This window comes from Mus musculus, chromosome X (assembly GCF_000001635.26).
Source record: "Mus musculus strain C57BL/6J chromosome X, GRCm38.p6 C57BL/6J".
NCBI classification, from domain to species: Eukaryota; Metazoa; Chordata; class Mammalia; order Rodentia; family Muridae; genus Mus; species Mus musculus.
The window spans coordinates 138,911,460-138,935,967 of record NC_000086.7 but is presented as its reverse complement, the minus strand read 5'-3'; the positions used below and the strand labels follow the sequence as shown (position 1 = coordinate 138,935,967).

Genomic DNA, 24,508 nt, shown 5'->3' with positions numbered 1-24,508 from the left:
GTGTTGAAATGTTTTACATAAAATCTATAAATTTATTCTTTAGAAAAAAGCTTGTTCTTTGTGACAAAATGTAATCCTTAAATACTGGCCATTCTGAACAAGCACATCATAAACAACTAAATCATTTCTCACATAGCTCCCTCTGCTCCCCATAAAACATAATTTGGCTCCATCAAGTGACTAAAAAGATAATTCTTTAATTCTCCATCTTTATCTAGAAGGCACAATTTTTTGAGACTTACCAAATTAAAGAAAAAAAAAAGAATCCTGTAGAGGTTGTGAGTTGTATGCAATGGAGCCTTATGATAAACCCCTTCTGAGATGCCAGGAAGGACTGTGCCTTTTGTCACTCACCTGCCAGGCAGGAAGAGGCTCCCTTTTTGTAATTAACAAGTGCCTGATAATTTGATACTACATAGTGAGGGCTTTTTGTATGCCAAAGAAGTCTTGTTTCAAATCTTGCTTAGCAACTTACTGCATGACCTTAGGTAAGTTATTTCATTTTGCCAGTCCTTCATTTCATAGATAAAATAAGAATCACAAGTTACAGGGCTGAAAAAGTGGCTCAATGGGTAACCGTGCTTGCTGTCAAGCCTACAGACCTAAATTCATTCCCTACACGGTAGAGAGAGAAAGCCTATTCCAACAGCTCAACCTCTGACCACCACATGTGTAATACAAACACACACCAATGTCACAACAAAATGTAAAGAAAAAACAAGTAACACGTATAAAACTACTTAATGGTGCTGCTATGACAAAGTAAAGGGTTTAATTTCCACATAGTATATAGAATATCTGTAAGCAATTAAGGTTATCATGATTTTATTACGTAGAAATCTTATTTGATCTACACATTACAGTGATGAACTCTCAACTTTTAAATGAAGAAGCAAGTTTGAGGAGAGAGAGAACTGTTAGTAGTGGGAGAGCCAGCCTATGTTGCTGAGATGATGACACTACTCAGGGTTCTTTTTTCTTTCCACTGGGTCTCAGCAGTCCCCCACATGGCACAGCTCGCAATGCCACATCAACTTGAGACCTCCTTTTGAAATCTTTATAAAATCTGTGGGTACACTATTTTTCTGGAGACTGTGAGCTGCACTTGAGGGAACATCTCTGGACCATGCTAATGGTATTTTGAAGTGGGGGAGGTAATGGCTAGAAGCAAGCAGCATTGCTAATAGTCTACCTCCATTCTACACTATATACAAACTAATGGCATCTATGTATGTGTTCTTAAGCTAAAGGATCTAGTGCTATATATACACTAAGAGCGATACATCACAATGCAAGTAATGAACTTTATCAGATTGAGTTCGAAACAACACTAATCTTTCTGGGACTGGTTTGCCTCATCTCTGTCATAGAATATATGATCTTCTAGCAGCAGAAAATAATCAACATTATTGATTTATAGTTGGTACAATCACACTAGGTGATTGGACTCACATCCATTGGGTGCACTTAAGCTGCACAGGAACTAATGAGTTCAACAGTCTAGAACCCTCTACTTGTACAGTAAGAGAAAAGAAAGCCACCAAGTGGTTCAGAGTGACTTTGATTGTCTTTTCCACTCTAGTAGAATGAGCAGGCAAATGTTCTCCTTTGCTAGACTCAGCCGTTCAGAGGAAAGAATTACTCACCTAGTGAACCCTGATAGCTGCCAACCAAGACACTTTGCCATGGAGCTCCAAAAGAAGCACAGACAACATTTGCTATATGCAAGGAGGAGTAGCAGCTGTTTTAGGACTAGAAGACCAACCCTCTCCACCCTTTGGCAGCAGTTTTAGTTAAGCTGATTCAGCATTCCTTACCATATCAGAGCAGATGGATAAGACAAGGCCCCTCTTATTTCTTAATATAAGGCTACCAGATAATAAATTTGTGACTAGGTAAAGCTGGTTCTAGGTAAAGCTGGCAGGTAAAATGCAGGACTTGCCCAGCTAAATTCTAATTTCAGATGGACAACTGTGCTTGTAGTATACGTATACCCCTTTGGGGCATATCTGTGCTCAAAATTATTCTCTGTTCAATTCGATTGAAATTTTAGTGAATATTTTGCATTTGGGAGCCAAATTGGCAACTCTGCTTCTAAAGGCCTTATATCCTTCTATTTCTGTCCTTTTAACACGCATGCCTTTGCTTGCTTGTCCTTTTTTTTTTAACTCCCTACTTGATCAGTAAGACCTTGAAATATAATATTTAAATAAAGAAAAATGGAAAATACACAATTAAGTAGTCAATCAGTTTTGGCATAATGCTTCTGCAGAGAACACTGAAAAGTGCTAACTGTTATCTAGCCCTTGCCCTTGTGGATACTTTTCAACAGGAGACTCAATTAGGAATTGGTAAAGTTGTTTAGTTTACCTCTCATTCTGGCAAATAGAAGGCAAGTCCTATAAACCTACAGACACATGCTCAAGGAATAAGTCTTGATTGCTACATCTCACACATCTATCAAATGTGTAGCAGTCTAGGAAAAAAAAATCAACATAATTCCCAAGAAACTAGTATTTACTGAGTTGAACTTTGCTCTCTCTCTCTCTCTCTCTCTCTCTCTCTCTCTCTCTCTCTCTCACACACACACACACACACACTCAGACACTGTGCGTGCTGCAGAAGAGTAGGTCTTTTGCCTTTTAAAGCTGAAATGCAAAGAAGTACCATTATCCAGACTGAGCAGGTTATCTTAAGCACTATACACGTACATGTGTATACATATATGCATGTAACAATAATCAAAGGTGAGGGTAGGAGGGTTGTATGGGAGCATGTAAAGGACAAATGGGAAGGGAGAATTATTGTAATTATAATCTCAAAAATTAAAAAGTTAACGAAATACATATTGTCCGATTTTATAGTTCCTTGTTTATTTATCCCTGATGTCTTATATATGCTCCAACAGAATTATGGATATAATTATTTTGGTCTTGTTTTATAAACATTATCTTGCATAGATTTATTGACCTATCAACTCACATACCCACACATGTCATTGGAGGGACTTCTGGAAGGTTTCGGTTTATCTGGATAGTTCTGGCCTCATATCCCATCTAAAGAGCCTTAGGGCAGAAGCTGACAGTGAGTTGTTCTTCTGTAATTTCTTTCTCTTAAGTCTAGGCATTTGGATTTGAGTGCAATAGAAAACATCTATGTTCTATTTTAGTAAGGCTATATATACCAGGTGCCCACAAACATTTTTAATAATTTCCTTTAAAAAACAGTCATAAAATTTATTCTATATCTGTGTGTTTTCAGGGGTAGTAGTGTTTTGTTAAAGACAGAAGTCAAACGTGTTCCCACAATGCACCGGTTGGAATAAACACAGACTCCACACTCCACAGATATCACTCCTCTATTTCATGCTTCAACTAGTTCACACCGTTTTGTTCACACTGACTATTTCTCAGCGCAACTGAGGACTGAATATATCTACCTAATGCCAAGTATGATATGTTTTAAAAGTATTAAAGGGTCATAAATCAAGCATACATAAATACACACACGGGGGGGGGGGAGGGAGGGGAGGGAGAGGCGAGGGGAAAAAGGAGGAAAGGGAGAGTAAAGGACAGAGACAGAAACAGAGGTACAGAGGGAGGAGAAGAAGAGCTGCTAAAAAAATTTATCCTACTAAATCTTCTAAAGTTTACTATTTTGGGCCATTAAATTTCTTTTAAAGCATAATAAAATTTAGGATAGTTCAGAAACTGGTGAGCATGGGGAGAAGGTGAAGGGAAGCAAGAACTTGTATGTTCTTATTTATATGTGTTTTTCTTTCTAATGGCTGCCAATTTTCCAAGTCAGGAAATATTTGAACATGTTCTAGACATCTTCCTGAAGGTATGAAGCACTCTTGAAACCATCTTATTCAGCCATGCCAACAACACTACTGCAAACTACAGTACCCTAAGAAAAAATATACTCTTTCAGGCGTCCTAAATGACTCATTCAGGAGAGAGTAATAAAAAGCAGGGCTAATATTTCCATCCTTTGGAAAAATTTATCTCTACACAGTACCATCTTTTGAAATAAAAGTCAGAATAGAAAGTCACTTAGCTGGTATAATTTGAAAAAACTAATCTGTCTCTAGTAATGGCTTTGCAGGGTGTCATTAGGCTTCTCCATCAAGGTACATCTGCAGAGAGCTACCAATAAAGTGTCATTTCAGAGGAGGTCACTTCTACACACATCCATTTAGTTCCAATAGAAAATATGCTAAACACCATGCATATTAGTTACCATGCTTGTTCCAAAGAGAATACAAAACTGATGAAAATAGACTTTCTGGATGCACAGTGTTTTTATTTAAATCATCGCTTTGTTAAATGATAATATTTAAGATAAAGGGAAACATAAATGTGGACAATTGAAAAGGAAGACAGGAAACTTTTCCTGGTTTATTTATCTCTGATGACTTTCTATGCCAGCCATATGCAATGCACTTTATTAGGCACTTCAGGATTGTCAAAATAAAGAAAAAAACATACACTTGAATCCCTGCTTTCAATAGAACTTGTATAGCAGTTTTAAAGACTAATTATAATTACTCTTTAGACATCCACTCCAAACCTTCTGGCTGGATTTCACTGTCATCACAATACTATTTTGTGGCAAGGTAGGAAGAATTTGGCTGATTACAAAACTCTTGTAGAGGTTAACCACTAGGGAAACCTCAAGTGGTAAGTTCTGTTGAAACCTGCATCCCCCTCTGCTAGGAACAATGTAAGGACACTTAAAAACAGCACACCTGGTTCTCACCTCCACATCTCTAATGCCAGACTCTTACTGTCTACTTCCATGGGTTTCATCCTCTGCCCCTGTCTAACCTTCCAAGCTATGGTCTGGTGTTTTTTTTTTGTTTGTTTGTTTGTTTGTTTTGTTTTGTTTGCTTGTTTTTCCTGTCTTTTCTGGGAGAAGCAGAGAAAGGGGGTTCTTAAGTTTTGTGCATTCTAATCTTTATACATGCTACTAGAAACATATTATGAATGCAGAGGTCCTTAGTTCAATTCCCAACCACCACATGGTAACTTACTACCATCTGTATGGGATCTGAGAGTGACAATATACTCACATATAGAAAATAAATAAATAAATATTTTTTTTAAATGAAAGCATTTAAAAAGGAATCAGTCATTGGGCTGGATATGTAGCTATGAGGTTAAGAGCACTTTGCTCTTCCAGATGTCTCAAGTTCAATTATCTGCAACCATATAGTGGCTGACAACTATCTGTATTGAGATCTGATGCCCTCTATTGACATGTCTGAAGACAGTGACAGTGTACTCACATATATTAAATAAATAAATACATCTTTTAAAAAATTGAAAACATTAAAAAAAATAAAAGAAATCAGTCATTGGGCTGGAGAGATGGCTCAGAAGTTAAGAGCATTATATCTTCTCTTTCAGATGTCCTGAGTTCAATTCCCAGCAACTACATGGTGGCTCATAACCATTTACAATGAGATCTGGTGCCCTCTTCTGGTCTGAAGGCATACATACATGCAGGCAGAATGCTGTATACATAATAAATAAATCTTTAAAAAGAAAGAAAGAAAGAAAGAAAGAAAGAAAGAAAGAAAGAAAGAAAAGAAATCAGTTATACACAAGGCCTAACTCTACATGATTCTTTAGTGTTTTCCTTTTCCCTGGGGGTGACAAGTAGGAACAGTAACTGAGGAAAATGTCCCTAGACTCATAAGTAGAACCTTGGGCACCAGACAATAGGGAGTGCTTTCTAGGAGTCTGAGGAGGAGTGCAGTTATGACCCTGAGCATCCTTTAAAGCCTATCTGTTCCCATCCAGTTCTGAAATGATGTCTTAGTACTCATCAGGAAGAAAACAGTGTGTTCCACGGACACATTGTTAATGATCTTCATCATGACCTGAGCTTAGTTTGTTTTGTTTTGTTTTGTTTTGTAAATGAGGTTATTTTTGCACTTCGTGAAACAAATACTTATGTTCACTTGATATCTATTAGACTGCTTTTTTTCTGGTCTGGACATGCTAAGATGAATATAACATAGTAGGGCTAAGAGCACACACCTAGGGACTGGGGAATTGTGGGGTTTCCTCTGAAATGTCTAATTCACTGCTTTTGTCAGTTTGTTCATTATCTTTCCATGGTCACTTCTGTCATGTGTAGATAGGTAAGGTACATCACAGTGCTCTTATGAGATGTCAAGGCAATAATGACAAGTAAGAGCTAGTGACAATGTAAGAACTAAGGAAATGTTTAGACCTTGAGGTCACAGTCTCTAAATGTGGATAATGTTTACATCAAAAAGTCTAGTATTTTTCTCAAAGACAAGAAAAGCTGTCCTCCAAAGACTCATAGACCTGTAAGTTTTGATAATGATGGTGCTTTTTCTGTCTCTTTCTCTTCCTTCCTTCCTTCCTTCCTTCCTTCCTTCCTTCCTTCCTTCCTTCCTTCCTTCCTTCCTTCCTCCCTCCCTCCCTCCCTCCCTCCCTCCCTCCCTCCCTCCCTCTCTCTCTCTCTCTCTCTTTCTTTCTTTCTTTCTGTCTTGAACTTCAGACTTAATTATTTATACAAAATGTTGCTGGCAGTGCTTAGAATATAATCAATCTTTTTTCCCGCCTCAGGGGACTCCAAACAATCTAGCTTTCTTTTTCTAGTCATGAAGGGACTGTGCCTAAAAAGACAAACTTAAAGAAGTTTTCTTATCTTATAATAAAAATGACCCATAAGACACCATGGTGCCATTATTTCTCTTATTTAATAGCACAAAATTCACATCTAATTTCCCTTTCCTTTCCCTGTGCTTTTGTAGAGGGGCAATTTATTATAATATTGTGCAGATAAGCAGAGAAAAATAAAAACTGAAGCATAAAGACCTGTTTGTATATTGTTTGCTTTTTTATATTTTTATTTGATTTTGCTAATAGGATTCTTCGTAAGTTTTTACCATTGCATTTGTTGTGTAAAATGTATTTCTAAGAACTTCCAATTTTCTGTTTACAATGTTCAGAGAGTCACAGTTAACTTCTAAACACATTTGGCTCCACTCGCAATAGTATCTTAGAGACTAGTATACAAGTATGATAGAATGTTGAGCAGCTCTAAAACCAATTAGGGCTCGGTCTTAATTCTAATTCCATGTTTCAATAAGCAAGGGCTATTTTATGAAGTGTCTAATGACATGTAATGGTGACCTAGTGGGAAACTACTAAAGGCTAAAACAAAGCAGAAACTCTTGAAACTTGAAATGCCTTAAACTGAATTTGCTCTGTGAATATGAGTGTGATTTTATACATGTGCTTAAGGCTTGCATATCCACATATTATATTGACTACATTAATGATCTTAGGGGAAAAATTCACACATGACTTGTTCTTCTTTAACTATAATAGTAATGACTTCTTCTTTCTTCAAGATTAATTGAGATACATAAGCTTTGATAAACCAGAGAAAACATGCAACCCTAAAATTCAGAGGCCTGCCTCCATTTCCAGTTTGAGAGGTGCCATTGCCAAGATAGAAAGCTATCCTTTTCTCCAAAGCCTTTAAGACTCAGTACTTTCCGTTAATGTGGCCTGGGTCTCATTTTATTTAGCCTATTCCGGTTCTTTTCACCATCCTCACTACAAATATTCTAGCTCTGTTCTCTTAGTGACAATAACACTCTTCTTAGAATTTCATTGACTCATTATAATTTCTATAGCCAGCAAAATAAATAATTAGATAGATAAATAAATAAATAAATACCATTAATATTTTCTCCCCTCTTGCCCACTCTTATTTATCCCTTTTTCTTCCTTCCTCTTAGCATCATTACTTCCTCTAATGTGGGTCTCAGTTAAGTAAGACAAGAAAAATTGCATCCCAGCCGAGCGTGGTGGTGCATGCCTTTAGTCCCAGAACTCAGGAGGCAGAGGCAGGCAGATTTCTGAGTTTGAGGCCAGCCTGGTCTACAAAGTGAATTCCAGGACAGCCAGGGGTACACAGAGAAACCCTGTCTTGAAAAACCAGCCTCCCAATAGGTTTTGGTTATCTTACCACATTCCACTCAACACAGAATATGGTACATAGTATGTATTCAATAACTTTTTGGGAATTTCTATCATGAGTGTTTTAAACATTCAAAATAATGCCTTTATATAATAAACACTTTTAACATTTCTTATGCTGGGGCAGTCTCGTGTTACTTGAGAAAGACTAATCCTTACACCAGAGGCATATTATCCAAAAGGAACTGTGGCACAGGAAGGAGGTGGAGTCATGGCCAGCTCTGGAATTGGGATGTTGTATTAGGAAGGCACAATAGCTTGATATGCCTATGGCTTCAATTAATCTTCGTCTTCAACTCCTGCTTGAGAGGCTTGCAATGTATGATAAAATACCCAGTGTTGTGTTCTCTGTGGGCACTCAAGTCATATTTGTTGGCTGACTTAATTGAGCTATATTTGCAAAATGGCAAGGATGTGAGGAAACTTTCCTACCTAAAAAGAAAGCATTCACAGTGCTAGACATTTGGTAGGCAAATAAACAGTATAATTTCAGCCTAAAAGGAAAAAATATTCACTCTCCCATCCAATAGACCTAGTGGCTAGGCAACTCAAATGTCAGCACCATATTTTTGGAAATTAATTTTAAATATCATAAATTGTATGTCATCAACTTTGAAGACATTTCTTTCCTTCCTGTCTTTTCCCATTCCTTGCTCCAAATTCAAATGCAGAAAATGCAACGAACAAACCTAAATCTCACCTGTCTGGTAAGCTTGGCAACTAGGAGCAGTGTGCACAGCATTGTGTAAAAAAAATAAAATTTAAGAGCCATACATTAGGCAGCTTTTTAAAACAAGTTTTCCACAATCACTGTAGCACTTCCAGAGTGAAAACAGGTCAGGGATTTGCTCAGAACTACAATGGCACATTCTTATTTACCTGAAATTAACCTTCTGATTACCAAAGGGCAGGTTTCTCTATTCAGCTCTCCCAAGGATCAACAACCAAGGCAAGTTTCAGTTTCAGAACTATCTCCATATGGCCATACATTTGTAGGGTAACTCAGATGAGTTTGCCTTGGCTTGAAATGGCTGCCTTGTCTCATCCACTTCCTTTTACTGACTTCATCATGCTAGCAGGTCAGGTGAGTGTTCATGAATATTGTACCCATTCTGTCCATTCAGAAAGTCCTGTCGCCTGCATCACTTTACTAATACTGTATTTGGCCCAGTTGTGCCACATACTAATGTACTTTTGCATTCTTAGCATCTGTGGTGCCAGCTTTTACCTTTGGAAGGGATATTATAATAATAACTCAGCTAATTCTCAAGCCTACTTCGGGGGTGGGGGGTAAATCGAGGCGGGAACAGAAAATTATGCTAAAAAATATTTGTGTGTATGTGAACTAAAACAGAGAAATGCTCCAAGTAATTGCCACTAGCTGGCCATCACCTAGCATGCAAGAAGGTCAGGAAGTACAGGATTATTGTCATTAGTACTCTGAGAGTAGGACTTGCTTACATCATATGTGGTGTCAGGTATTCAGTAGTACAGTGCTATATCTCAAAGCCACAGGAAACTTTGGCAATTCTCTTGTCCAGTGTATCGAGGTTATTGTTGAACAAATATACTCAGAAGACTTAAAGGGCATGCTTAGTGTAAGTTAAGAGGGTCAGGTTACAAGTTTCTACCCTTCCTCTCTAAAGAGTGTTTGTCTGTTACTTCATGTTTCATGAAATTACTGTAGTACTTCTGTGTACATCTCTCCTTGAGAAATTTGAGTTTTAGCTTGCATTGTTGTAGAATGAGTTGCTATCTCTCTTCTGAAACACTGATTTTCTGTTATTATGCCTCCCTTTCTCAGCGGGGGGTGTGGAAATCATTCATGTACCATGGTGTACATATGACAGTAGGAGAACAACTTCGTAGATTGGATTCTTCCTACCTTCATAAGGGCTCTGCTGGTTGAACTCAGATCAGGCTTGTGCTACAAGATCCTATAGCCACTAAGCCATCTTACTAGCCTATAAGCCATTTTCTTTTTTGCACCTATGTCATTTCTTGGTCCAATATTAAATATTTTTCCAATTGAAATGACTAGTCACCTAGCTATGAGCCTAGGAATTAAAGGTAAAGCGATATCTACTATTTCTAACCCTACTTGGGGGGAAATGGAAGAGCAGTACTTCTCCAAGAACGAGGAAGGAAAAGGAAGCCCACAATTTCAAGTCAAGTTTGTAGTGGCAGGAAGGGGGATAGGGTGGGAAGCTAGGTGTCTAATTAGAAGAAGGAAGGGAAAAGACTTAGGAGGTAGCGTGAGACTCGGGCTTTGGTTCCATGTGCACAGACCTCAGCAGACAGCTGGAAACCTGCTAGAGAAGGAGAGCTTGGAACCAAGCTGGAAGACATCAGAGAGACTTGAACCAAAACAAACAACAGCAGGGGATGTGGTTGGCAGCACTGAAAAAGTGAAGGGCTCTGTGAGTCACTCTCACATTAACTTCGAATGGTATCCTATCTCCATCTTGTTTTATAGGTTAGTTCTGCAATGTCTAATATATAACAGAAAATAGATGTACATGTCTATGTAAGACACAGATATGTTTTTGTAACATCACAGACTGGAATGACAATCTAGCAAAAACTATGGACTAGAAAATTACCCAATATCTTACTAATCTAAGAATTTATTTCAATATTTCCCATCTGCATATTTAGGCATAACTATAATGATGATGTAAGAGCAATACTGTGTTATTTAGCACATTGAGTATACCTCTGACCTTTTACTAAATACTGCTTTACAAAATAGTGGCATAGTAAGTATAAGGTAACTCCTTTTTTTAAAAAAATCCATTCCAGTGTTAGTTCATTTTTTGTGTGAAAATAATACTAAAAATAATGGCAGTAATAGATGTCTTAAAGGAAACCTACTATATGTCAAACATTCTATAAATATTGTTTCAATAAAGCTTCTTCAAAACTTACAGAATCTATCTTATAAACAACAACAAAAATATAGTCAGAGGTAATATAACTGATTTAAGGTCATAGCTCTAAGTACCAAATTAGGTCTGTGTGGTTCAAAGGAGCTATGTCCTCACCAAAAATATGCTAATTCTACACCACAAGGAGTGTCTTTATGCTTCCAATCTGGAGTACTTATCATAAACTTCTAAAGGTAGAATTATTAGCATAAAAAGTATACTCAGTTTAAAAATCAATTACAACTTGCTCTGTATTGTTTTCTATGGGGGTAGTATTAATATACTTTTTTGCAAAAGGAAGTTAATCTGAGGTATAATAAAATGTGTCATGAATAACAGAGAGAAATATTTATGTTGTACATAGAGCTTTAATCATCAATATCCTGCAACGAGTTTTTCCTTAGAAAACTCTGACAGTGAAAAGCGTTTTCTATCTCTAGATCTGAATAGATTCATATAAAATTCTTGGAAGTTGATGTATCCTACCATACAATGAATGGTTGCTTCATGAACATTCATTTAAGAGAAATTTACTTGACTTCTCACTTTGGATGAGGATACGAAATCAAAACCGAGAACCACTCCTAGACTCATAGTAAGAAAACGCTAAATGATATACAAAATCACACTTTTGAATCTAGAGAGAAGTGTGAAAGCAACCCATGAGCCTTAAGGATGAAGAAAGGTACCACCTGCAAGACTAAATCAGTCCTGGACATGGGCTCACATATGGCCACAGTGGAAATAGGCATACATATGAGCACACATGAAGAAATCATGTATTCTAGGTGATTTATGACAAGTCAAGTGTGAATTTAGATGAAAGTGCAAAAGTCTTGGGAAGCAAGCATACAGGCATCTCTCCATGTATTCATGGCACAGAGTTTATGAAGAGACACCAACATACTGAGAAGCACTAGAAAGTACACCAATTCCTTTCTACCTAAGGAATAAATCCCCTATTCAAATGAAAGGCAAATAATCCCATTCATTCCTGAGTCCAGATAAGTAAAAGGTAAGAATTACAGTCCTCTCTGGAGAGACGTCAAAACTAGTTTGGAAGCCAAACGATGTGGAATATGTCAGAGACAGAGAGAGGGTTTGGCTAAGCGTGAGGCTGACAGAGAAAAGTCGCGAGAACTCCCCCTAGCCTCAGCATGGGGTTAACAAGAACGTGGTAAGAAGTAATACTACTGGGGTGGGGCAAGAAAGAGAGGGGGGCTATCTCTGAAACACAAACACACACACACACACACACACACACACACACACACACACACACACACACCCACACACACACACACACACACACACACTCAACCTCAGAAACTATGGAAACAAAGGGGGAACAGAGTGACATGTTTATATTGCCGTAAATATCTTTGAGAAGTAATGGAGAAGTCATGGATTTCCTTAGTAGAAGCCTCAAATTACAAGGAACATCAAGGTCTTCAGTCTTAGGCTCTTCCTATCAGATATAAAATTAGATCTTCCTAAAGAAAATTCTAGAAATGGCTAATGCAAAAGTTGATATAAAAAGCATTTATTTTATTTGGTCTGAGGGAGCTGACAAGGCAACCCTCCAGAGGTGAGTATAGAAACACTGAGCAAATTCAATATAAATAAGCTTAAAATACAACTGCAGGATATGTAAAAGCAAAATTGAACATAATCCAGTATATCACCCATCTAAGTGTAAAGGCATTCACTGACTTACACTAACATAAAATCTATATTTAAGTCTTCATTGTGAGTGAAAGTTATTGGTTAAATACTAGAACCAGAGGTTTTTCAAAAAGTAAATTTCCACGCATAACATACCTTTTTCCTTTTTTGTTCTTCTGGTGATGAGGAGATCACCCTTGTGATAAATGTTTATTTGATTCTTACCTTAGTTCCAAACTTTGGTGATGGAGAAGCCTTTATACTTCTTAGTCAGAAGAATTATACATACACATATATTTATACTCACCAACACAGGAATTGAGATATTTATAGACTATACCCATCTTCTAAATGTGTCTCTTATACAAAGGTATTTTCCTATCCATATATAAGGTGCTTTATCATTAGATCGAAAGGCAAAACTGAGAATTTTAACAAATAGGAAATAAAACTCAGCGTAAGCAATGTAATTGGCTCTGTGCCATTATTAGTTTGTAGACAATCAACTCTGCTTAATGTGTAAGAAGGAATGTGTATTTGAAGAAGAGGAAATGTTTATCCTTTTTATGGTCTCTCTCTCTCTAATCTCTCTCTCTCTGTGTGTATCACTCTCTCTGTCTCTCCCTGTCTCTCTCTTTGTCTCTCTCTCTCTGTCTCTCTCTCTCTGTCTGTCTCTCTCTGCCTGTCTCTCTCTCTGTCTCTCCCTATCTCTCTCTGTCTCTCTCTCTCTGTCTCTCTCTCTCTGTCTCTCTCTCTCTGTCTCTCTCTCTCTGTCTCTCTCTCTGTCTCTCTCTCTCTCTGTCTCTCTCTCTCTCTGTCTCTCTCTCTCTGTCTCTCTCTCTGTCTCTCCCTGTCTCTCTCTGTCTCTCTCTCTGTCTGTCTCTCTCTGTCTCTGTCTGTCTGTCTCTCTCTGTCTCTCCCTCTGTCTCTGTTTCTCTCTCTCTCTCTCTCTCTCTCTCTCTCTCTCTCTCTCTCTCTCTCTCCTCTCCCAGTAGCTTCTTTCTACACTTAGGACATGGCTACATTGCTATTGCTGCTATGTGGACTGTGCTTTGGTATGAAAATTTAAAAGCATATTTTACACCAATGCTGGCAGATACATTAGAGAAGAAGCTCTACTGGGAAGATGTTGCTCCAGACAAGTCCTGATAGAGGGTACCCTTGTCTGAATAACAAAGATTTTTTTCCTTTAGGCCTATATCAGGGCATTGCTATACTTTCAGTATAAACATGCCTGTAACCTGTGGGCAGTAACAATTAGCCTAGGGACAGTGATATTAGTTTTAAGGAAAAGGTCTTGGAATAAGAAGTACTTCCGTGTATAGACCTTATATTGTATAATATTACAAGATAGAGGAAGCATAAGTTTATCATATTTTACAAGAAGCAGGCTTGACCAAATACATGCCAGAGGTTAGTACTGTCATACCCCTAAAATGTATCAATATCCTCCATAACACTTCATATTTATACCCCTGATATCAGTTTTTAACTTTCCAGGAACTAGGCCAAGAATGATCCTCTCATCTAAATAAACTTCCACGTTTTATTCATCTCCATTGCTATAAATTTTCTCAGAGTTAATACGTGACAAAATTATATGGTTGTGTGATTAGTTACATATGTGGATATGTCTCAAACAAGTCCCTATACATATAGACATTTAATGTAATGTTTCAATATTATAACCCCCAGAAAATTGGGAACTATATTTTGTTTAATCTTTAATTCATCCCAAGAGATTATCACAGTTCTTGGGACGCCTTTAATGTGTAATATATAATTATTAAATAAATATATTATTTCGTGAGAAATTCTTCAACAAACTTTATACATTTATAGAATCATGTGCGCTAAAATGGAAAATTATGAACTTTGATTATCAGTAGTAAAACATCCAACTTAAAGTTCAATATGGACAACTAAAACATTGATATGTATTACAAAATAAATGATATTATTATTTTGGTTCATCCTACTTTTTCTCCTTTCAACTGAACAATTTAATTTTTGCTATGTATTTTACATCTTATGTTCACTGGTTCAACAGATTTTATAATGCTTTTCTTTTGCATTAATAAACAAAAAATTAAAAATGTCCATGATATATTTTAACATTATTAACCTCTCAGATTAATGCACTACACTTAACAGTGTTTTATTTGCATTGTTGGGATTTGACTCACAATTACTGTTATTATTATAAAATCAAGCATGAATAAGTAACCTAGCTCCACTTACCAAAAAGATTCTTCCATAAGTACCAAGACCAATGGCTTTATCTAGTGAGAATATTCCAGTTGGATCCTACAAAAATTAGAACAAAATTATCAGTTTTCTTGAAAAAAAATTCCAATCTGCATTGTTTCTTTAGAATTTACAAAACAAAAGGCAGCCCAAAAATGTGACGAATCGATTGTTTCCCAAAAGAATAGGTAACAATGTCCTTAGATTAAGTAGAGTCCTTCACACACACAAAAGAATACTAAGAAATTATGTAATTATACTGTAAAACCTGAATATAGTGTGGGTATTCCTTCTTACATTCACATTTGTATCATTTGAGTGTCTTTTCATGGCACAGGTAAATCAATATTCTCTTGGCTCTTCATACCAGAACTATTAACTAACTATACAACTCTAGGTAACTCATTTATACTCTAGGATTCTATTATCACATGTGTGAAATGAAGGCATTATGCTCAGTGATTTCTGAGCTCTAATATTTAGATTCTCTCATCCTAAAGTCCAGATGTCTCCACAGGATTGACAAAACGATTGTCAAGGCAGGAATCTAGAATCCTTTCTTAAAATAATCACACAATGAAGTGGTGATTAGAAGCAAGTAGATCAGGGCGTATTTTTCTATTCAAAATAAAAATGTTATTTAAATGACAGCTTTTAGAATTTGAGACGCAGACTACGTTTACTGTCTAGTATATGACTTTTGCTGTCACTCGGAAAGATTTATGGGGAAAAGGTAAGCAACAAAGGAGTTACTAAGAACCAGCTTTTCTGCACGATTATTTTAGTACAGTACTTTTAAATGTATCATTGAGAAGTACATTTACCTTAGTAGCAATTCAAGAGAAACAACCAATAAAAATGCATTCATTCATTCATTCATTCATTCATTCATTCATTCATTCATTCTGTACATGTATGGACACATTCAGGTATGCCATGTGAGAGGACAACGTGCAGGAGTCCATTTTCTCCTTTCACCTTGTGAGTTCTAGGGATTGAACTCCAGTCCCGAGGTTTGTCAGCAAGCACATTTACCTGCCGAGCATCTTGCAGAGTCTGCTTAATTCTTAAAACAATTAAACAAGTTAGCTAACTGTTATTGGTAAGCTATTATTTTTATAAGTCTGTGTTTAAATTGATAAAGATACCATATGTTAGTGAACTCTCATATTGTCTACTCAGCCTGATTCTCTGAAACTTAAAAAAAAAAGATCAGAAATTTGCTTCATCCCGTGTCTGTGCATCAATAATGAGCATATCTTATAGTCAGATTTTAAGTGAGAAAATGGACTGTGGAAATCACAGCGCCTTATTTTAGTTTCATCAATGTTGTTAGAAATCTTGTTATTTTTCTATTCAAAAACCATCTTAATGACCTTAATGCTCACTTTAAATAAAATAAAACATTTTTACATTTCACGTCTTAAAAGTATATTGAACTTAGTATTGATGTTGTTGTTAATCTTTATCACTTTGTAATATATTTTTTTAACTAAATTAAGATAAAAGAAGGAAAAAACTGTGTTGATCTATTAAATTAAAACACAGCTTTTATATCTCATTTCTTATTTTTATTCAGCACACATTTATTCTGTACTGTATATAAGAAACCCAATCGCTAGATCTTCTCTCAAAATGGAGGGCGGTGGGGGGAGCTAAATAAAGTCATTTCTGAGTCAGGACTCGTTAAGCAATTTTTAAAAACATTTCTCAAATACTTCTATATATTCAAATGGAAATCCTAATTGAGTTGCCCTTGCAAACTGGAATTTGAGAGTTTTTTTTTTTTTTTTTTTTTCCTTCTGACTAGGGAGAAGGCAAGAGTGAGCCCCCCACTGGCTGATTTCCTTAAGGGTGTGGAAGAAGGAAGCACAAGAACCACTAGGAGGCAATGTCTGCTGGTCAAGGAAGATGCGCCTGCGGAAAGGAGGAAGAAAGGCAGCACCTGGTCAAAGGTAGCCAGAAGTTCCAGGTGGGCTTAAATTTACTTAAACAGGAGGAAGGCGTTCCCCGGGTTACACAACACAGGAGGGACTAAACACTCCAAGTGCGCAGAGGGAGACGGCACAGGATTCTCCTTCCCCATTTTTAATCTTACAAATTGTAATTTTATATATATAAAAAAGAACTAATGGGTAGTCTCTAAACTGTCGGCTCTAATGGGATAAGTTCTAGAGTGAAACTCAGTCAGTAACAAGAATGAGCTTCGCAATAGAACTGGAGCTTAGAAAGGAAAAGTCCTTATAGGTTACTAGCTCATACTCCATGCAGAGATTTTCCCTCCATGAGAGAATCCTGTTAAAAATAAATCTTTATGGCTAATATGAAATTATAAAATCAGAATTTCCTTAGACGATTCTTTTAAAATACCCAGGAGATTCTCAACTCTTGTACCCTGTTGTCTCTGCACAAACCTATGGGGGGGAAAAAAAAACACTGGCCTAGAGACAGGGAACGTGGCTCAGAAAAAAATAAATTGAATTACAATGTCAAGCTGAGGCCCTCTTCTACTTACAATGGATGGTGTGCTGGATATTTCAAAGCTTGGGCACTTGAAGGCAAAATGGCTTCCACACAGCCGCTAAGGGACTTGGTAAAGTGGGAAGCTGAACTCAGGGTTTGCCTTCTTAGTGAAGGCTGGGAAAACTGGAAGGTATATTTAAATATAAACTTAATGTAATTCAAATATAGTGTTTGGGTCATGTACTATTTCAGATCGCCTCGGCCACGACTGTTTTCAAAGACTATCTAATCCTGACCCTAATATAGATTAGGAGTACACATGGCAGTGTCACATACCAAGGCTGAAGCCACAAGGAATGTGGCCATTAGAAGGCTTGGGGGACAATCATAGTGACAGACAAGCTAGATCTGGAGATAAAGAGGATTGAGTTATGCAGGCCATATATAATAAATCATACATTAATAGAGAATAAGTAAATAAATAAATAAATAAACAAATAATAAGTACACCCCTTGTATAGGTAAGCAAGGCAAAACACACTATTTTAAAACGATGCATGAACCCATACAACATTGCAATTCTCTTTTCTAAGAAAGGAAGCATACACTACAAACCTCTGTATTTTTTTTCACCTATAGAAAATTTATATCCACTTAAAAATTGGGAAAAATTACAGCCGGTTATTAACATGTATGGTTATATGGTGGCCCATATCTTTAGTACCAGGGCTAAGAAAATAAGAGCCTAAGAATAAGGAGCCCAAGGCCAGGGTCAGCTATATAAGTAGTTCAGAAGGTGGCCAGGACTACACGAGTCTCTGTCTTCAAAACCAAGAGTAAACTGAGAATTGTATCGGCCTTCTTATTTTATGTCTCTAAGATCCTATAGAAAAGGGTTTATAATTACATTACAATACCATCTACAATTATGTACTTTGTGATTTTCTTGTCTGTGTAATGTTTTAGGAATAAAATGTTATCTAATTTTATCTGATATTATATTAATAAATATTAGTAAAATTAATAAAAATCAGAATAATAAAATGCTATCTAATTGCACAGGCATTTTTATCACTGTTTTGTTATTGTGTGCTATAAAAGAGGATCTTCTTTGATGCCCAGGCTATTTGTAGTTCACACTAGCTTCAAACTCATGATCCTTCTACCTCTTATTCAAATCTCTACCCCTTTCTTTAAATTCCAATTTATACTCTTGTACAAGCTTGCACTCTCAAAGGTTTCTGGTTGCTGGTCATTAAATTTCACAACCACAAAGAGTACAAAATATTCAAATCTCAAACCTACATTTAATTGTATTTCTATAATCTGCAAAAATGTATGTCTATGTTGACGAGTGCCTGTATAGTATGGGAATTGAACCCAGGGACTCGGCATGGTAGCACTCAATCTACTGCTAGGCCAGGCCACACCCAAGCCTCCAGGATACCATCAATATGATGGTTCAAGGTTTGAATCTCTTCTCATTATCTAGCTGTTTTCAAATGGTTACACTTACCAGGGACATATGCCAATAATATTCTGTCCTTCATATGTGTCCTATTGAGAATAATTACTACAAGGGACACTGCCTAGGCCATTTTCTTTACTTGAACATCTCTCCCTGCCATCAAAAGGCAAACTAAATTAACTATCAATTTCTCTATTCCTTTCTTTTGAAGTCGTCAGGATATGTTAAATGTCAACAGAACAAAACAAAAACCCTCCTATGCCCCAGTGACTGCAGAGACCATGTCTTTAAATCTCTAAGCATGCTGCTCTCCAGCTATATTTATTTTCTTGGAATTTGAATCTGGGAAAGGGGAGAATTACCAATCATTTGCTCAGATAGTACATAAAAACGGATCTATTATAAAATTCTGAAATAAAGAATTTTCTTAAACTGGACCTTTCATGATGATTTAAAAATGAGGGAAAAGACCATTGGCACCCATGGTTCTTGTGTCTTTTCCATATGTCTCAACTTTAGAAGTCAATCTCATCTTGCTCTTTGGGAACCACCGCCACCCTCCACCAATCTGGAGAACACTAATATTCTACTGAGCTGTAATATAAAGATCATGCTTATCTCATGGACATGCCTCAGATCAGAATATCCCAAAGCCAGGGCCATGTCAGCTAATCCAGGGAATTTAGTCCATTCTTTGGGCTAAACACACCTTTCCCTTTTCCCTTTGTTGTTCTTTAGGGGTTTGAAATTCCCCATGCTATCATTTCTATAAGGTCTTTTAAATCCCTCAACTTCGTCATTTTTTTAGAAAGCAGCAGTTGATTTCAGTGCGTCCACGTGTGCTTTCACCACGCCCCGCCCTTCCCCCAGAGCAGGCTGAGGAGGGGACGAGCTCACTCATTGGCCTTACAGTCTCAAATCAATCTTAATCTGAATGGGAAAAGTCCTGCTCTGGTGGAAGGGAATCCAATTGAAGTCTCCATAGTCCAGAAATCTCGTCCATACATCCTGGAAAAGAAGTGATTTCAGGAGTATCTGGGAAGAAAAAAAGTTTAATTTTTAAAAATGCTTTGGCCTTATTTTCTGAAGTTGCAATAACTGTAATTTTAATACTTGCTATTCAACAGTTTTGTATTGAAGTGTGTTCTTTTAATGACTGATAACAGTTTGCTAGAATATTAGCCATGTCCATCACCTCCCCACACCACATACCATTCTAATGTAAAATATAAAGGGAGGCTTTGGGACTGTCCCGCATTTAGGGAGGCAAGTATCTGCCATCATTAACAACACATATCTTTAAATGCCAAACATACACAAAATTAATTAAGGCAAGATGACTTTGAATAGTCCTATAACCTCAAGGTTAATATTTAGCTTTTCTCAAGGCGAGGAGGCCACTGCCCTGACTACACACATGCTTGGCGATCATTCCAGCCCAGTGCCTGCTCATTTCTCCTTTGGAGAATCCAGGGGCCCTTTGCATTCAAGAGAGGGTGCAAGTGAAATGCCAATCTAAAAAGGGAACTTGAAAAATGAATTTGGGTGGGATCCAGTATCAGCGAGAAACCAGATGCCGTTGAAATACACGGTGTTGCTACAATAGTATGTCTGCTGTTTATGATGGCTTTAGAAGCCCACCAATCAATTTCAACCGGGCACTGAAAAAGAAGACCCCACAAATGATAACTATGACCAAAGTTATATTTCATTATCTAAGAGAGATGATACACTTTTAAAAATTAATAGGCATGTACAGAATTCCGTTCCTTTCTGAGAGGCGTCGAGTTCTTTTCACTCCAGCAGTACTTACTCCAGAACCTTCTCCTGGTGAGAATAAAGTTTTAGAAACTATTACAAAGTAAGAGCCGCGTGATGCCTATGCTTCTATTTTGTGTGTGTGTGTGTGTGCTCATTATTTTTTTTTTACGGTAGGGGTGGGGGTGGGGTGGGGGCTCCGCCCATAGGTAGAGATCTCTGCTGGCAAAAAGAAGGAAAGTGGGGTGGTCCGCCACTTGTCCTTTCCCGGAATGCTTCTATTACAGGTACCCATGCGCTAGACAGCTGTTAGACAAAGCGGGCTCTATATAGAAAAGGCCCCACCCTTTTTTAGGACCCACTTCTTTCTCCCCAATCTCACCCCCCCCCATCCCCCATTCCTTTGCGTTTTGTGGCCTTCACCTCAGTCGGGAGCTCAGGGATGGTGATTCTGCACGGCAGCTTCCCTGGCCCATCCTAAGCCACAGCCCGTCGAAGTCCTGGCCTAGGCTACTCGAGGGTGTGGGCTCTCTTCCCCGGGCTTTCAAAGCCACAGAAAGAAGTTCACAAGGGGGACGATGTCCCGGAGTCCTTTACTTACCGGCAACTGGCCAAGATCTGTCACCTCCTTGTCCCTCCAACTCCCAGGTCCTGCCATGGCTTCGAGAAGAACCAAGCGGGAGACCGCGTCCAGCAGGCGCGCTGGGACTGCGTCTGAGGTGAAGGAGGAAGAGTTTTGGGGGTCCCGGGAAGGGAGGATGGGATGGGAGAGAGGAATGGGAAGGTGGGTTTGTGGTTCGGGAGAGGAGAGGGAAGTGGAGAGGAAAAGAGCCGAGAGCCGAGCGGGAGGAGGAAGAGGGAAGCTGGAGTTTTTCGGGAGGCGGGAAAGTAAGTTTGGCTAAGGGAAGGAGAAGAGAGCTCTAGCGTCCGTCCGTCCGAGAGACGAAGAAGCCAGAAGGGTGCTCCGCGGCGAGAGCGCAGAGCGGCCGGGGCAGGGTGCGCCTTTCAGGGTGAGGAGGGGGGCGGTGCAAGGCGAAGGGGCCCGGAGGAGCTCGAAGGGGATTGGTGGAGCGTCACGTCGCCAGGTGGGCAGCCGCGCAGCAGGGAGGAGAGCCAGGGGGCCCCGGGGCAGAGGGAGTCTCTAACGGTCTTCAGGCCAGCCTCTAGCCGCCCGCACCCCGCCCCCGGGTCCTGGGCTGAGCCCGCAGCCCGCGCCCCCGCCCCCGCCGGCCACTGTTCCACAGGAAACTTTTTTGCTAGGCAGCTGCCAGCCCCGGAAAACCGGTCCCGCTCTGCGCCGCTCCCAGCCTGGGCCCCACGGCTCTGCCACAGTCCAAACAACCCGCACCGTCATCCCACCCACCCACCCACCCCCATCCCCCACCCCTCAAGAAACACTGTAACTTTCCTAGTGATCTGCGTTCTCTTTCTCAGCCCCTGTCACGTAATTGCCCCATTGATTGCAGAAGAAGGAAAATCAGAGAAGCGAGTGAAATGATTTTTTTACCCACGGGGTTAGGGAACAGACCTGGGTATGCTCCTAACACAAACGGTAAAACCGAGACCCCAGGGCGCCTTAAGTCCCACCTTCCCAGCTGTTGGTAGCTGGGGACCTGGTAAAGGGGACAAAGTTCCTTGGATCCCCTGGAGACATCTGCTGCTCTCCTCTAGCCCAGGGGCTGTTTGGTGACTGGCGGAGGCTGCTATTTTGGAGCCATACCTGTGAACAGGTGTCTAGGGCAAAGAGACACAGGCTCCCTGTCAGCTGCCCAAGCTGTCCCCACCCTAAGTTTGCTGGCTTGGAGCTCGCAGTGAGCTCAGAAAGTTTCTGCCTGATTTCCAGTCTCCAGCGTTCCAGTTCGGTTTCATTCATTCACTCATTCATTGTAAAACTTTTAAGGGCTCCGGAGCTGTGCGCCCCCGTTCCCCCACAAAGCGCAAGGAGGCTGTCTACAGTGATTTAGCCTTAAGTAAGTTGCCTCTTGAAACATTTACTGAAAAGGGGAGCCAACACATAAAACTAACCACATTCTAAGCTCTTGTGCGTTACAAAGAACACTTTAGAAGCCGTCCTGAAGCTGCCTACATTTCCCGGAGCTAGCTTAACTGTGCTTCGCTTACCCGAACTCCAGGTCGGGAATGCTAGTAGGAATTTGTTTCCTGTTTCTTTTTTTAATGAACAAATTTTGTTACCCATCCTAAGAAGATTTATACGAATAATTCCTCCCAGTGGCCTTTGGTCATTTTTGACCTAGCTTTCTAACTTTTGTAATTATTCTTCTTATATATTAGTGGGTTGTGTTTATTTTGTGTCTGTTTCAACGGTGGAGTTTGACTTCTTTCCGATCCTTTATCTCGGAGGCTCAGTGAACTCTGGAATGGCTACAGTTTGTCCAAGGAACTCGGTTTCGCTCCTTAAAGATTCTCTGTTAACAGTTACAGGATAAACCAACCACCAGCTTCTCCCCCCAAAAACAAGCCTGGTTTTTCTGAATCTAATCTTCTTCTTAAACCAAATGTTATTTCTACCACTGCAGAAATTAAACTTTCAAAGACCTAAAATCTTGACAACTCTACCATACAAAAAACGTTGTCTTTAAAACAATTTAAGATTTCCTGAATGATCAGTAAATTGCTTCTGTGTCTGATGAAGTGGAAATTGGAAATTTAACATTTCATAACTTAAAAAAAAGATATGACTAGTTTATAGAAAATTACAATGTTGTGTGTATGGCTTGTTTTAAGGAATCAGGGCAAAGAAATCAAGAAATACAGTTACAGAAACTCTGAAGATTACTGGGAGAGAATCTTTCTTTGTTAAGGGGGAAACAAGTTCCCCACCTTGACATTTTTACCTACATTGTTGTCTGCAGGGGCGCAGGGGAAATGCCCCAGGCTGAAAGCAAATCCAGACCAAGCAAGAGAATCCAGTTGCATACTGGAAAGCTACTGGGGCTTCTTGACTCCATGGGACTAGTTAATGTGTCTAGAAAGGACTCATGTGGAGTGGCAAGGACAACCTAGATGTTTAACCAGAACTCCACGGAGAAACCTATCCTTGGTTTTGTTTTTTTTGTTTTTTGTTTTTTTTTTAAGTTAAAATGTTCAATGAAAACAAGAAGTCAGGGATGAATGTGGGCATTTTAAGATGGGCATTAGGGGGATTTTGGAGGCTGACATGGAGAAAGGCAGCCTGTCTACTGCATCAGCAAGTAAACAGATAGCAGCCGAACAGGAGGCTCAGCTCACACCACAATCTTGAGACAGAGCACCTGTTTTCCAACTTCAGCACTTCTAGTCCCCTCACCCCACAATCAGCAGTTTCTCTATCCCCTTCCCACGTGTTTCTCCACCCTCTCTCTCCTTCATTCCCTTCCCCCTTGACCTCAACCTCCATAAAAGTAATCCTACTTTGTCCAGAGTCCAGGAATTTGTCAGATTGTGTTTTACCCAGAAATCCTCTCCTGCCTACATTCTAGGTCCCATGTCTTTCATACTCACGTCCTTCGATCTCTGTTTTCCTAAGACCCTTGGCCCTTTTAAACCTTTAGTTGTTGATTTATTTCGATAACTAAATTTTTAATGAATGTCCTTAACTTTACCAACATGTTCCTAATTAATTCATTTAGAATCTTCGTACTATGTTTAGGTAAATTGAGGCAGAGACAGAAGAATCGACTTGTTTATAACCTCACAGGTAGTAAGTAATTAGAGGGTCCTGGTTTCCAACTCTGGTAGCTTGCCTCCAGAGACCTCTGGTCAATGACTGTGGAGGGCCTGGGGCATATTTTAAGACTGTGTGAAGGGGAGCCAGATTCAAAACAGCCCAAGAGTACGTGAGATCTGAAGAGAGTCGTTGTGCCCCTGGGCTCTCCAGTTCCCCCTTCCTCCTTTGTGTCCTCAAGCCCTTTGAACAGAAATATCTTGAGCTGTGTTTTAAAAAAAATGGA

The 24,508-nt window shown here is 39.0% G+C and overlaps 1 protein-coding gene across 2 annotated transcripts in view; it reads right to left on the bottom strand.

Moving 5' to 3' along the window:
• Positions 1-21,737, bottom strand: part of Nrk (Nik related kinase) — a 96,302-nt gene extending 74,565 nt beyond the window's left edge. The window contains exons 1-2 of one of the 2 annotated variants that reach the window (XM_006528550.4): positions 21,160-21,737; positions 14,864-14,929 (exon numbers count right to left, since the gene is read on the bottom strand). In XM_006528550.4, the coding sequence (XP_006528613.1) occupies positions 14,864-14,929; positions 21,160-21,216 (123 nt within the window). In that variant the 5' untranslated portion in view covers positions 21,217-21,737. The remainder of the gene's footprint in view (positions 1-14,863; positions 14,930-21,159) is intronic. The other variant, NM_013724.2, reaches the window with a different exon arrangement.
• Between the last annotated feature and the right edge of the window lie 2,771 nt (positions 21,738-24,508).